This window comes from Rhinopithecus bieti, unplaced genomic scaffold, assembly GCF_001698545.2.
Source record: "Rhinopithecus bieti isolate Rb0 unplaced genomic scaffold, ASM169854v2 scaffold_6380, whole genome shotgun sequence".
Classification (NCBI taxonomy): Eukaryota; Metazoa; Chordata; class Mammalia; order Primates; family Cercopithecidae; genus Rhinopithecus; species Rhinopithecus bieti.
In genome coordinates this window covers 7492430-7507036 of record NW_016806642.1, presented here as the reverse complement: position 1 = coordinate 7507036, position 14607 = coordinate 7492430, and the positions used below count along the sequence as shown (strand labels likewise).

Sequence of the window (14607 nt, the reverse complement as noted above, 5' to 3'; positions counted from 1 at the left end):
AAAAAAAAGAAGAAGAAGAAGAAGAAGAAGAAACCAGTTTCTTTGCTCATCCATAGGAAGCAGCTCCTCATCTGTTCAAGTTTGATCATGAGATTGCAACAATCCAGTCCCATCTTCAGGCTCCACTTCTGATTCTAGTTCTCTGGCCATTTCCACCACATCTGCAGTGACTTCCTTCACTGAAATCTTGAACCCCTCGAAGCCATTCATGAGAATTGTAATCAGCTTCTCCAAAATTCCTGTTAATGTTGATTTTTTTTTTTGTAGCCACATTTATTTAAGTGTACAGCTCAGTGGTAATAAATACAGGAATATTCTTTTTTTTCCTTCCTCTCTCCCAACTCCCCTACAAACCCCCACCCCACCCCACCCCAGCGTCCGATAATCACCAGTCTACTCTCTATCTTCATGAAATCTACTTTTTTAGCTCCCACATATGAGTGAGAACATGTGACATTTGTCTTTCAGTGCTTGGTATATTTCACTTAACATAATGGCCTCCAGTTCCATCCATATTATAGAAAATGACAGGATTTCATTCTTTGTTATGGCTGAATATTATTCCATTGTGTATATATACCACATTTTCATTATCCATTCACCTGTTGATGAGCACTTAGGTTGAATCCATATAAGGAAAGGAGTTTAATTGACTCATAGTTCCACATGGTTAGGGAGGCTTCAGGAAACTTACAATCATGACTGAAGGGGAAAGAAGCAAACACATCCTTCTTCACATGAAAGACTATTGTTGAAAATGTATTGTTTAGTGTAGCTATCTTTGTTATTGAGCTTAGCTAGATCTTCTGAATAACTTGCTGAAGTTTCTACATTAGCATTTGCTGCCTCTCCTTGCACTTTTATGAGATTGAGACTTCTTGCCGTAAACCTCTGCTAGCTTCAAACAACTTCTGCAACTTCCTCACCTTTCCCAGCCTTGATAGAATTGAAGAGAGTTAGGGCCTTGCTTTGGATTAGGCTTTTGCTTAAGGGAATGTTATGGCCCATTCGAACTTCTATCCAGACCACTTAAACTTTCTCCATATTAGCAATTAGGCTGTTTCGCTTTCTTATCATTCCTGTGTTCACTGGAGTGGCACTTTTAATTTCCTTCAAGAACTTTTCCTTTGCATTCACAACTTGGCTAACTGATGCAAGAGGCCTAGCTTTCAGCTTATCTCAGCTTTTGACAAGCCTTCCTCTCTAAGAGGAATTTCTAGCTTTTGGTTTAAAATGAGAGATGTGGGACTCTTCCTTTTACTTGAACACTTAAAGATCATTGTGGGGTATTAATTGGCCTAACTTCAATATTGTTGTGTCTTGGAATAGGAAGGCCTTGGAGGAGAGAAAAAGAGATGGGGAGCAGCTGGTCAGTGGAGTAATCAGAACACACAATTGTGTGTTAATTGATTAATTAAGTTTGCCATTTTATATGGGCACAGTTTATGGTGCCCCAAAACAATTATAATAAGATCGAAGGTCATGGATCACGTATCGCCATAACAGATATAATAATAATGTAAAAGTTTGAAATATGGAGAGAATTACCCAAATGTGACACAGACAGGAAGTCAGCACATGCTGCTGTAAAAAGGGTGCCAGTAGACTTGCGCGATGCAGGGTTGCCACAAACTTTCCATTTGAAAAAAATTTGGCCGGGCGCGGTGGCTCAAGCCTGTAATCCCAGCACTTTGGGAGGCCGAGACGGGTGGATCACGAGGTCAGGAGATCGAGACCATCCTGGCTAACATGGTGAAACCCTGTCTCTACTAAAATACAAAAAACTAGCTGGGCGAGGTGGCGGGCGCCTGTAGTCCCAGCTACTTCGGAGGCTGAGGCAGGAGAATGGCGTAAACCCAGGAGGCAGAGCTTGCAGTGAGCTGAGGTCCGGCCACTGCACTCCAGCCTGGGCGACAGAGCAAGACTCCATCTCAAAAAAAAAAAAAAAAAAAAAAAGAAAAAAATTTTAAAACACAATAAAATGAGATATACCTATATACTGAAAACGGTGTCATAAGGGTATGTTATTATTCAAGGTGCAGTGTGTTTGCATGAAGAGAAAGGTACAGTTTTATGGGACTCCATATTGCATTCGGGACTTTAAAAAGCCTAAAATCTTAGATGGGTATGGTGGCCCATGCCTGTGGTTCCAGCTACTTGGGAGGAAGAAGCAGGAGGATCTCTTTATCCCAGGAGATTGAGGCTGTAGCGAGCCACGTGCATACTACTTCACTCCAGCCTGAGTGAAACTGAGACCCTTTCTAAAAAAAAAAAAAAAAAAAAGCAAGCAAAAAACAAAATATAGCTTAAAAGTCAACTATTGGGCATTTCCCCATGTGTTGTAGTGACCTGGTTTTTGGTTGATACTGACTTTTTGATCTTAAAAGTCCAAGACCTAAGATGGTAGGGTGACCAGCTCACTTTTCTGTTCTTGCTCATCTTTTATAGAGATGGCTGTTAGAAATTATCTCATGTTTTATGTGTACCATCCAGATAATGTGACCTCTGGGTATGCCCTAGGATTATAGGCTTTTAAACTAATTGTTAAAGCACCTTGGGCAAATTATAGTTTCCTAATCTAGTGAAAGTAAATCCTACCCCAGTTATTCTGAGATTTAAATGAGATACTGTGCATAATGAGTTTAGCATAGCGTTCTGCACTGAGTAAGAACTCAGTAAATGGTAGCCTTTATTAACTGTAGTTAACCTAATAGACTTCCAAAAAAGAATGCTTTTTTTTTCTTTTTTTGCCTATATTATTTGGAAGACTTTCTACATCTGTTGTTTAAAGGATAATGCCCTCAGAGAACAGCTTCTCAGTAATACAATAGATGATCATCTAAAGCTAATTGTGCATAAAATATATCATTCTTTCCAATTTATTATTGAATTTTCAATGGAGTATGTTTCCTTTAGTGATGAAAAAATATGAAAACTGCTTGAATAGTTGGAAGCTGTATAACTTTTATTTAAATAGTGAAATTGTTTTATATTAAATAAGAAGAAAACAAAAGAGAGACCTCTCCTAAAACTGAATGGCTACAAATGGGTTATTTTTTTTCCCTAGCCCTAACCCTAAATGTGTTATTTTTAAGGCCATAAAAGAGTCTTTGTCTTGGATTTATTTTTTTATCCAGAGATCAGCATTTTTCTTCTAGATTTAATCCAGTTAAATCAGGTTCACTCTTTCTTGGGTTTCTTGCTCTGTTCCCAGTTTTCCACTGCATAGCAGAGTTTCTCCAGAGGCCTCGGCATGTTGCCGGGAGCAGCTGCCTTAGCTGTAAACACCCGGATTGGCACTGGAAAAAACATCAACAGCAAGCAAGCTGCTTTGCTTTTCCACTGCCAGAGGCTCTGCACATGTAGAAACAGCACCATGAAAGGCATAACTTTAGATTTCCTCTTACGTAAATTAAAATTAATGAACTGCTTTCTTCGTTTGGGATCTCATTTTTCCCTCTTGGAATAACAGTACCATAGATTCTATTCTACCAAAATGGAGGATCACCACTAAAGAAGCAGACATATCCATAAACATGAAAGTGAGATTTCCTACATGCTCAAGCGTTTTGCTGATCAAAACCATTTTTTTTTAACCTTAGTCATTTTGAAGGCTGGAGCCCATGTTAGTGAAAGCCTACTTACAGTTGATTAAGTGCCACTTCTATTCAGGACTGCAATTCAGCACATCCTCATTGAGGGCTACTATGCGCAAGCTCTGCATGAAAAGCTGGGAACCACCTAGAGGAGGATGTTGGCTCCTGCCCTAAGGAGCTCAGCTCAGTTCAGTAGGTGTTGTGTGCCTGCACTGATGCTTACTGCCCAACAAGAATTGACTTTACCATGTTGTGTTGGGTTATAAGTGCAAGAAGGGAAATTTTTAAAAATCTAGTGCCACAGGATTCAAAGACAGGAGGGTAGGATAGGTGGTTTAGAAAAAGTTTCTGGAAGCAGAGGCTGAACACAGTGGGGAAGACATAGACATTCACAAATGCTTAACTGAATGCCAGGCCTTGAATCAGGCTCATTCCAAATGTCATTCATCTTTTTTGAGACAGAGTCTTGCTCTGTCGCCCAGGCTGGAGTACAGTGACGCGATTTTGGTTCACTGCAGCCTCCACCTCCCGGGTTCAAGTGATTCTCATGCCTCAGCTTCCCAAGTAGCTGGGACCACAGGCACATGACACGATGCCCAGCTAATTTTTGTATTTTTAGTAGAGATGAGGTTTCGCCATGTTGGCCAGGCCAGTCTTGAGTTCCTGACCTCAAGTGATCTGCCTGCCTCAACCTCCCAAAGTGCTGGGATTACAGGCATGGGCAACCGCACCCGCCCCCCCCCGCCCCATTCTTCTCACTCTGCCAATCAGGCTGGAGTGGTGTAGTACAGTCATAGCTCACTGTAGTCTTGAACTCCTGGACTGAAACGATCCTCCCACCTCAGCTCCCCCTGAGTAGCTGGAATTACAGGTACACGCCACCATACCTGGTTAATTTTTTATTATTTTTTTGTAGAGACAGGGTCTTTCTGTGTTGCCCAGGCTGGTCTCAGACTCCTCAAGTGATCTTCCTGTGTCAGCCTCCCAAAGCTCTGGGATTACAGGCATGAGCCACCACACCTGTCCTAATCTAATTTTCAAATATGATTTAAAGTACCTTGTTTGTAGTTAATTATAAATTAAAGAGATTGGAAAATATGGTCAGCAAAATATATGATCATACTAAACATACTATTTTAAAACTTGGTTTTACCAGTTAGTACCGTTTTGGACATTTTCTATGTCATTAAGTATGCTTTTTCACAAACTCTTAAAGATGATTTCTTTCCTTGTCTTTTCTTTTTTTTTTTTTTTTTGACAGGGTCTCACTGTGTCGCCCGGGCTAGAGTGCAGTGGCACAATCTTGCCTCACTGCAGCCTCAACCTTACATGCTCAAGTGAACCTCCCACGTCAGCCTCCCAAGTAGCTGCGACTACAAGTGCATACCACCGCACTTGGCTGATTTTCATATTGTTTGTCAAGACAGGGTTTCACCGTGTTGCTCAGGCTGGTCTTGAACTCCTGAGCTCAGGCAATCCACCGGCCTCAGCCTCACAAAGTGCTGGGATTACAGCTGTGAGCCTCTGCACCTGGCCACTGCCTGATTTCTTTAACCATTTCCCTTGTAGCTAAGTGGGTAAGAAGATACAAATATAAGAAAAGTTAAATTCTGAAAGTGTTAGGAGAAAATATATAGACAGTGGACTTATTTTTCAATGCATGATACTAAAGATAGAAACGTATGCCGGGCACAATGGCTCATACCTGTAATCCCAGCACTTTGGGAGGCCGAGGAGGGCAGATCACCTGAGGTCAGGAGGTCAAAACCAACCTGGCCAACATGATGAAAACCTGTCTCTACTAAAAATACAAAAAAAAATTAGCCAGGCTTGGTGGCAGGCACCTGTAATCCCAGCAACTCAGGAGGCTGAGGCAGGAGAATTGCTTGAACCTCAGAGGCAGAGGTTGCAGTGAGCTGAGATCATGCCACTGCACTCCACCCTTGGCAACAGAGCAAGACTCTGTCTCAAAAAAAAAAAGAAACGTAATAGCAAAGATGAGTAGTTTTAAAAATCCTTTGGGTATCAAGAGTACTCTAAATAAAATGTAAAGGCATTATCTTGTTTAATTCTCACAATAGCTTTGTGAAGTAGGTACTTAGATTTCTTTTAGAGAAGGGGAAACTGAGGCACAGAGAACTGACAGTGTGGAAATTGGTGCTTTCTATGAGATTGATGATTGCGTGTGTGTGTGTATGTGTGTGTGTGTGACTGAGTCTCACTCTGTCACCTAGGCTGGAGTGCAGTGGCGCAATCTCAGCTTGCTGCAACCTCCACCTCCCAGGTTCAAGCTATTCTCCTGTCTCAGCCTCCCCAGTAGCTGGGACTAAAGGTGCACACCACCATGTCTGGCTAATTTTTGTTTTTTGTTTTGTTTTATTTTGTTTGGAAACAGAGTCTCAGTCTGTCACCCATGCTGGAGTGCAGTGGCGCCATCTCATCTTCCAAGTAGCTGGGATGATAGACATGCACTACCACGCCCAGCTAATTTTTGTATTTTTTAGTAGAGATGGGGTTTCGCCATGTTGACCAGGCTGGTGTCGAACTCCTGGCCTCAAGTGATCCATCTGCCTAGGCCTCCCAATGTGCTGGGATTATAGGCGCCCAGCCTAATTTTTGTAATTTTAGTAGAGACGGGGTTTCACCATGTTGGCCAGGCTGTTGTCACACTCCTGACCTCAAGTGATCTGCCTCCCTTGGCCTCCGAAAGTGCTGGGATTACAGGCGTAAGCCACTGTGCCCAGTGAGATTGATGATCTTGCTGCAGAACGAAAGCTGATCAAATAAGAGGCACAGTGAGGAGGTAGGTAGCTCAAGTTTGGTCTTTCCATCAGCCTTGGATATGAATCCCAGCTTTACCACTTAGGAAAGGTGACGGAAGGGCCGCTTTTCAGACAGTTGAAAATACTATATTTTCATTTCATATTTTAAATTGTTCATTTCCATATGCTTTCTCATTATAACTATTTTGACCCAAAAAAATAATAATAATGTTTTTAGATGTCTTGAACATCAGGTGTGTCTTAAAATGCATAATTCCAGAGACAGCAAGAACAAATCAGATGCTAATTACAACTCCTTTTACTATCCCTTATATGGCACACTATACTATCTCTTAAATAGTAGAGATTGTCAAGGTCACACTTGAATAGGGATAGTATAGGTATCGATCATTAACTACGTTTTAAAGAGATGGAAGGAAAAAAGTCAAAACTACGAGCTGTTACCAACTGGGTGAAATAAAGTAAGAGAGTTGCCAGCTATCATCATAGTTTATCAGTGCGAAAATTTGGAATAAAGAAATTTAGAATTTAAATGTTGTTTAGATCATCTTTTGGTAGATTCAATCAAGTTTAAAATTCTACCATGTCTTGGATATGAGCAGACGGCTCATTGATGGCATTCAGTAAAATCTTTCTGTGTAGTTGGTTTAAAATTTGACTTAAAACAGGGACATAATATTTACCTTCTCTACAGTAACAACATTTATGTTATGTAATAACCTTGACATGTTTACAAAATCATATTTAATGGGCTCTCCAGAGCTCCGGTGAATACCACAATTTGATCTGTTTTCAACATTTCTAAATAATCTGGGAAAGCTGTAGGAAATGAAATATCTGTCGTAAACTTTTTGTATCAGGCTTAACTACTGCTTTCTTGAAGTTTAGCAAAAGGATAAAGGACTGTATGTTCTTCATTAACTGTAGTCAAAACTGAATTTAAGGATTTTTGATAGCTGTTTAGAATTACTGTTTGAATCTCTACTACAAAGAATATTAAGATTTTTAGCATTTGAGAGTCCTAATATACCCACTTAAAAATCATTAGACTTACTTTGGGAGGCCAAGGCATGTGGATCACGTGGTCAGGAGTTCTAAACCAGCCTGGGCAACGTGGTGAAACCCCATCTCTACTAAAAATACAAAAATTAGCCAAGCATGGTGGCCCACACCTGTCGTCCCAGCTACTCAGGAGGCTGAGGCAGGAGAATTGCTTCAACCTGGCGGGTAGAGGTTGCAGTGCGCCGAGATCATGCCACTGCACTCCAGCCTGGGTGACTGAGCGAGACTCCGCCTCAAAAAAAAAAAAAAAAAAAACAGTAGACTTAGGGCTGGGTGTGGTGGCTCACGCTTGTAGTCCCAGCACTTTGGGAGGTTGAGGCGGGCAGATCACTTGAGGCCAAAAGTTTAAGACCAACCTAGCCAACATGGTGAAACCTCATCTCTACTAAAAATACAAAAACATTAGCCAGGCATGGTGGCGCATGCTGGTAATTCCAGCTACCCAGGAGGCTGAGGCATGAGAATCACTTGAACCCAGAAGGCGGAGGTTGCAGTGAGCCAAGATCGCACCACTGCACTCCAGCCTGGATGACAGAGTGAGAGTGTCTCAAAAAAAAAAAAAAAATCAGTAGACTTTATCATTTAATTCCAAGTATATACGTATATACTTGTAGACATGTATAATTTAGTACATTGTATTTTTTCCCAAACAGATAAACAATCAGATTCTGTATGGAAGAAGTCACCAAAATGCATCTGCCATTATTAAGACTGCCCCGTCAAAGGTCAAGCTGGTTTTCATCAGGTAAGATTGCTAGATCTGGTTTTGCAAAATCAAAGACCTCTTCTGAAGATGTTATTAATGTAAGACTATGTCATCTTTGATTTGTCTAGCAAAATCACTGTTCCTTCTAAAAACATATATTCCTTTTGTAACTGTCACTTCAAGAAAAGTATTGCAGGACGTGGTGGCTCACGCCTGTAATCCCAGCACTTTGGGAGGCCGAGGCGGGCGGATCACGAGGTCAGGAGATCGAGACCATCCTGGCTAACATGGTGAAACCCTGTCTCTACTGAAAATAAAAAAAATTAGCCGGGCGTGGTGGTGGCGGGTGCCTGTAGTCCCCGCTACTCGGGAGGCTGAGGCAGGAGAATGGCGTGAGCCCGGGAGGCAGAGCTTGCAGTGAGCCAAGACTGTGACACTGCACTCCAGCCTGGGTGACAGTGAGACTCTTGTCTCAAAAAAAAAAAAAAGAAAAGTACTGATTGTTTTGATTATGAAGTTTTCTTACTTGCTTATGTTTCACAGGATAGAATCGGTAGCTGAGGCTAGTATTTATATTTCAGTTATAAAACATTCTTCCCTTTCTGGATCCATTTATCCTGTATATAATGAGACCTGCTAACTTCTCTTCCTGTCACTATTATTTGGTACATTTGCTGAATCATTAATGTCTTCATTAAAGAATAAACAAGAAAATAGAACTGAGGACATTTTTAGGAGCTTCCTTGTAAGAGTGCTGGTGAGAAGCCCAGAGTAGAGAAGATGTCAGCACTGCTGCCTAGGGTTGTATTGTGTGTTTGGGCTTCACATTTACTCACACCTTCCCTGTAAGCTGATTGAGCCCTCATGGTACAAGTAAATCAGAATTAGGGATCTGACTGTTTGTAGCCAACATTGCCACATCAGCAGTAGAAATGAGGTTGTTTGATTCTCTTTATTGGACTGAAATGACAAGTAAATCTGAATTATTTTTAAGTCATGTACCTAACCCTCTATGTTCACTGTAGCTCTGCTTCTTTTTCCTTCTGGGACTCAGGTATCATCTGTAAAATGGGATAATAAAGCACCTCCCTCATTCATTGTGATATTTCAGAAATTGAAAATGCTCAATACAGTATCTAGCATAGAGTAAGGGGTGAAAGAATGTTAGCTGCTATTTTAGGATGATGACAATCATTATTATTCTTCCCTTTCTCGTTAGTTACCAGCAGTAAGATCTGTCCATTCCCAGGGACCATTGGGATTAGGAGGTGGTTTTATTCCCAGCATGGGCACTAACGTGATTGAAATATTCCTTTCCACTTCTACTTTGCTCCTGAAGAAATCCTGCATTAGGACCAGGCACAGTGGCTCACATCTGTAATCCCAGCACTCTGGGAGGATCACCTGAGGTTAGGAGTTTGAGACCAGACTGGCCAACACAGCGAAACCTGTCTCTACTGAAAAATACAAAAAATTAGCCAGGTGTGATGGCACACAACTCTGCTCCCAGCTACTCAGGAGGCTAAGGCAGGAGAATTGCTTGAACCCAGGAGGCAGAGGCTTCAATGAGCTGAGATCGCACCATGCACTCCAGCCTGGACGACAGAGAAAGACTCTATCTCAAATAAAAAAGACCAGGCATGGTGGCTCACGTCTGTAATCCCAGCACTTTGGGAGGCTGAGGCGGGCAGATCACGATGTCAGGAGTTCGAGATCAGCCTGGCCAAGCCAACATGGTGAAACCCTGTCTCTACTAAAAATACAAAAATTAGCCAGGCGTGGTGGCGCACACCTGTAATCCTAGCTACTCAGGAGGCTGAGGCAGGAGAATTGCTTCTTGAACTCAGGAGGCAGAGGTTTCAGTGAGCCGAGATCACACCACTGCACTCCCACCTGGTTGACAGAGCGAGACTCTGTCTCAAAAAAAAAAAAAGGAAATCCTCTATTAGCATCCTTTTCTCCCATCTAGTGGCACTTCCTGGCTTTCTAGTTTTTTACTCTATTTTCAGAGAGTGAAAGCTTCCTTCTTCACATATGTCTTTGTATGTTAAGATGGGCCTTTATCCTTACTCTCCTTTGACATCCTCTGTTAGACACCAGTCTCCTTTCTGGTTTTCTTGTCCTTCCTTTTGGCAAGGGTTACAAAATTAGAGTTACTTGATTTTAAAAACATTTGAGTAGACTTTGAAGAAAGGTCAGCACTCAAGAGATTCAGATGTTGTTCATTAAGAGAAGTCCACAAAAGTGGTGTGTTTAGACTTGAAAACTTTGCATAAAGTTGTGTGGGGGCCGGGCGCAGTGACTCACACCTGTAATCCCACCACTTTGGGAGGCCAAGGCAGTAGGATGGCTTGAGTTCAGGAGTTTAAGACTGGCCTGGGCAACATAGTGAGACCCAATCTGTGCAAAAGTAAAAAAATTAGCTGGGTGTGGTGGCATGTGGCTTGTAGTCCCAGCTACTTGGGAGGCTGAGGCAGGAGCATCGCTTGAGCCAAGGAGGTTGAGGCTGCAGTGAGCCATGATCACGCCACTGCACTTCAGCTTGGGTGACAGCAAGACCTTGTCTCAAAAAAAAAAAAAACTAAAAAAAAAAAAAACACCACACTATGTGGCTAGTACATGAGAAGATGTATGTAGCACTTAACAGGGTCAGCATCTGCACATGGTATTCAGTACATAGTGATGGCTGCTACCACAAGAGCTGTTATCAACATTACTTACCTCTTCAGCACATGTGGGGCTTTTTTACCCACATGGGCTGTGCAATTTTAAAAAGAGCAAAAAGAAAATTGAATAGAGTCCAAAGGAAATAATTTAATGCAATTGTGTAGTTGGGAAATAAAACCCTCCTCCTTCAATAAAGAAAGGTTAAATGATTTGAAATAATTTAGAAGACAGAAGAGAAACCTGAATAGAATTTTAATCATAGTAGTAAAGCTCCTTCAATTTAGAGTCTGATTATTTCAATTTTGATCATTGAACAGAACAAAATCAAGAAAATAATTTGTTGAGTAAATCAATGGTATACACAAAATTAAGGATGCTACTGAATGCTTATTTACTGGAAGTGATTTTAAGCAATTTAGAAGTATCAGTGTACATTTAAAATCTGTAATCCAATTCTTAGTCCATTCGGGCTGCTATAACAGAATACCCGAGTGTCTTATAAAGAACAGAAATTCATTTATTTATTTATTTATTTTGAGACAGAGTCTTGCTCTGTCACCCAGGCTGGAGTGCAGTGGTGTGATCTTGGCACACTGCAGCCACTGCCTCCCAGGCTCAAACAACTCTCATGCCTCAGTCTCCCGAGTAGCTGGGACTACAGATGTGTACCACCAGGCCCGGCTAATTTTTTTTGTATTTTAGTAGAGATGGGGTTTCACTGTGTTGGCCAGGCTGGTCTCAAACTCCTGGCCTCAATGGTCTGCCCACCTCAACCTCCCAAAGTGCTGGGATCACAGATGGGAGCCACTGGGCCTGGCCCAGAAATTTATTTCTCACAGTTTTGGAGGCTACAACGTTCGAGATCAAGGCTCTAGCAGATTTGGTGTCTGGGAGAGGGCCCACTTCCTCTTTCATAGGTCTATTCCGTGTATCCTCACGTAACAGGAGGGGCTCCCTTGGGCCCACTTTGTAAAGCAGTAATCCCACCATGAGGGCCCCACTCTCATGACGTAAACACCTTCTGAAAGGCCCTGCCTATTAATACCTTCATGTTGGTGATTCAGTTTCAACATATGAATTTTGAGGGGACACAAACATTCAGACTGTAGCATGAACCTTTCCTGCATGGTCTTTCAATTACAGTGTGTAGCATATAATGAGTGTTCAGAAAGCTTTGTTGAATGAATTTCCTTTTTGCTCCTACTAAGCAGTTCTAGGTTACTTATTGTCCAAAGGCAACAATTATAGTAAGTTCGTTGTTGTTATTTTGTGGATTAAAAAAATCTATATTTCTGTAACTCAGTATTTTACAAAATTCCTCATACCTCGGCCCCTCTTCCCAGTACTTTCCCAAATTAGCTAAGATTTTTTTATATCTTCTTTAATAGGGAGAAAAAATGTATAGGAGTGATTCTGAATAATTATTTATTATAAGAGTCCTGATTTTGCCTGTTTTAGAATCAAATCCTGAAGAAGTTAAAATTCAATTCATTATCAAGTTTCCAAAAGTTAACACTTAAATCATCTCAGCACCACAGATGCAATTTTGCTTGTCTTTTGAACTCTGCATAGCTTGTACTGTGTTATAATGTAACTTTGAAAACTAGTTTTTATAAATTGTATTTCTTTACAATTTGCACTTCTATTTGGCAAAATTTCCTTCCTTAGTTGAAATTATTCTCTGTGCTTTTCCATTATACAGAAAATTTTGGCTTTTATACCTTGGCAACTGTTTTTCAAATTTATTGACAATTGAGATGGAAATGGGAACTGGCCACAGGTTTTAGAGAATGATTAGCAGTAATCACAGAAAGCTATTAAAATATGCTGCAAGCAACATTTTAATTAACTAAGGCCTTTAGTCTATAGCAATGTACATTTTGTGATCAGGTCCTTGTCATATTCTTTTAACACTTGTATTTATTCATATACTAATTCATCTGTAATTGGCAAGGGCTCTGTGGGTCATTAGCACAAATTAGCAAGTTGCAGCTATTTATACATGACTTACATAATCACTTTTTCCCTTTTCCTTTTCACATCATTAGATTTTGGACAATCCTGGAAATTATACTCTAAACATATGGTCTCTGATACACTAAATTATTCAACTCTGTATCATCCAGATGCGTATTACAATCTGGGTGCTTGCTATGCACTCTACATTCAGTTCTGTGGGTTTTCGTGTTTGGCATTCTCCCCTTCATGTGAGCACACCAATTTAAGTACAGGAGGAGAACCGTATTAACACAATGAATTAATTGCTGTATTTGGCAGTGCAGGGATCCAAAAAGATTAATGATCTTGCCTGCAGCTCTTGTCATACCTTCCCCCACTATCAAAACTTGAATGTCATGTATAACAACTCACTCTCCCTTACTTAATTACATGTGGAAAATGTGTACTGTATAAAAACTCCTGGGGCTAAAGGAAACGAGATGAAACTGAAATCCTTGGAAAGATTTAGTGCTAGCTGTCAAGCCCCACTGAGTAAAAGTGGATTCACCATGGGCTCCACCTTCCTGTATGGATTGAACATATATCTTGCTTTTGTAATTAAAAATTAGCGTGGCTCGTTGTCCTCTGGCCATATCCCTAAAAGACGATATTGCTTGAAGTTAATGTGAATGCCAGAGTCATCTTAAGGAGATGACCATCTGAAGAAGCAACTTGGATGCCTATTTTAAAAATCCTTCTTGGCCGGGCATGGTGGCTCACACCTGTAATCCCAGCATTAGGGAGGCCCAGGCGGGCGGATCATCTGAGGTCAGGAGTTCCAGACCAGCCTAACCAACATGGTGAAACCCCGTCTCTACTAAAAATACAAAAATTAGCTGGGCATGGTGGCGGGTGCCGGTAATCCCAGGTATTTGGGAGGCTGAGGCAGGAGAATCACTTGAACCCAGGAGGTGGAGGTTGCAGTGACCTGAGATCACGCATTGCACTCCAGCCTGGACAAAAAGAGTGAAACTCCATCTCAAAAAACATAAAATAAAATCCTTCTTGTGCTCTTGATTCATTAGATCTAGTTTTGATAAACAGGAAAAAAGAATGCATGCATAAGCATGAGTTTAACTTTCGCAAAGAAACATTCATTCATCTTTTCAGCAGGTGTTTACAGAACACCTACGTGTGTTATTGGGGTGGGGTTGGTGATTGAAAGAGCACAATTTCTGTCTGAAAGGAGGAAACAGAATAAACAATAGTCTAGTACTTATCCAGTGATATAAGTACTGTGATGCTGTAGGGACATATAGGAGATGCATCTGATGTAGTCTTTGGGGTCTGTGGGAAGATGTCACAGAGAAAGATGCTTAGGCTAAGACTCGAAGGATAAGTAAGCAAAGTCATAGGATGTGTAGAAACCCAAAGGTTCCACAACTGGGTACCCAATCAGAATACCTGGACATGTGCTTCTAGGAGAGAAGCAATCCTTCTTTAGGAAGGTATCATTGGGTAAGTATAGCTGTGTATGTCAATTGTTTTGAATTCTGTAAGGTAGCATGATGTCGGCTGCAGGTTTTTCAGAGATGGCTTTTATCATTTTGAGGTGTTCCTTCAATGTGTAGTCTGTTGAGGGTTTTTATTATGAAGGTATGTTGGATTTTATCAAAAGCTTTTTCTGCATCTATTGAGATGATCATCATATGATTTTTGCTTTTGATTCTGTTTATGTGGTGAATCACATTTACTGATGTGTGTATGTTGAACCAGACTTGCATCTCAGGAATAAAGCCTACTTGGTGGTGGTAAGCTTTTTGATGTGCTGCTGAATTTGGTTTGCTAATATTTT

At 41.0% G+C, this 14607-nt stretch overlaps 1 protein-coding gene across 6 annotated transcripts in view; it reads left to right on the top strand.

Moving 5' to 3' along the window:
* PATJ (PATJ crumbs cell polarity complex component) overlaps positions 1 to 14607 on the top strand; it is a 441042-nt gene that overhangs the window by 275226 nt on the left and 151209 nt on the right. For all 6 annotated transcript variants that reach the window (XM_017877225.1, XM_017877223.1, XM_017877224.1 and 3 more), the window contains exon 29: positions 8095 to 8186. In XM_017877225.1, the coding sequence (XP_017732714.1) occupies positions 8095 to 8186 (92 nt within the window). The remainder of the gene's footprint in view (positions 1 to 8094; positions 8187 to 14607) is intronic.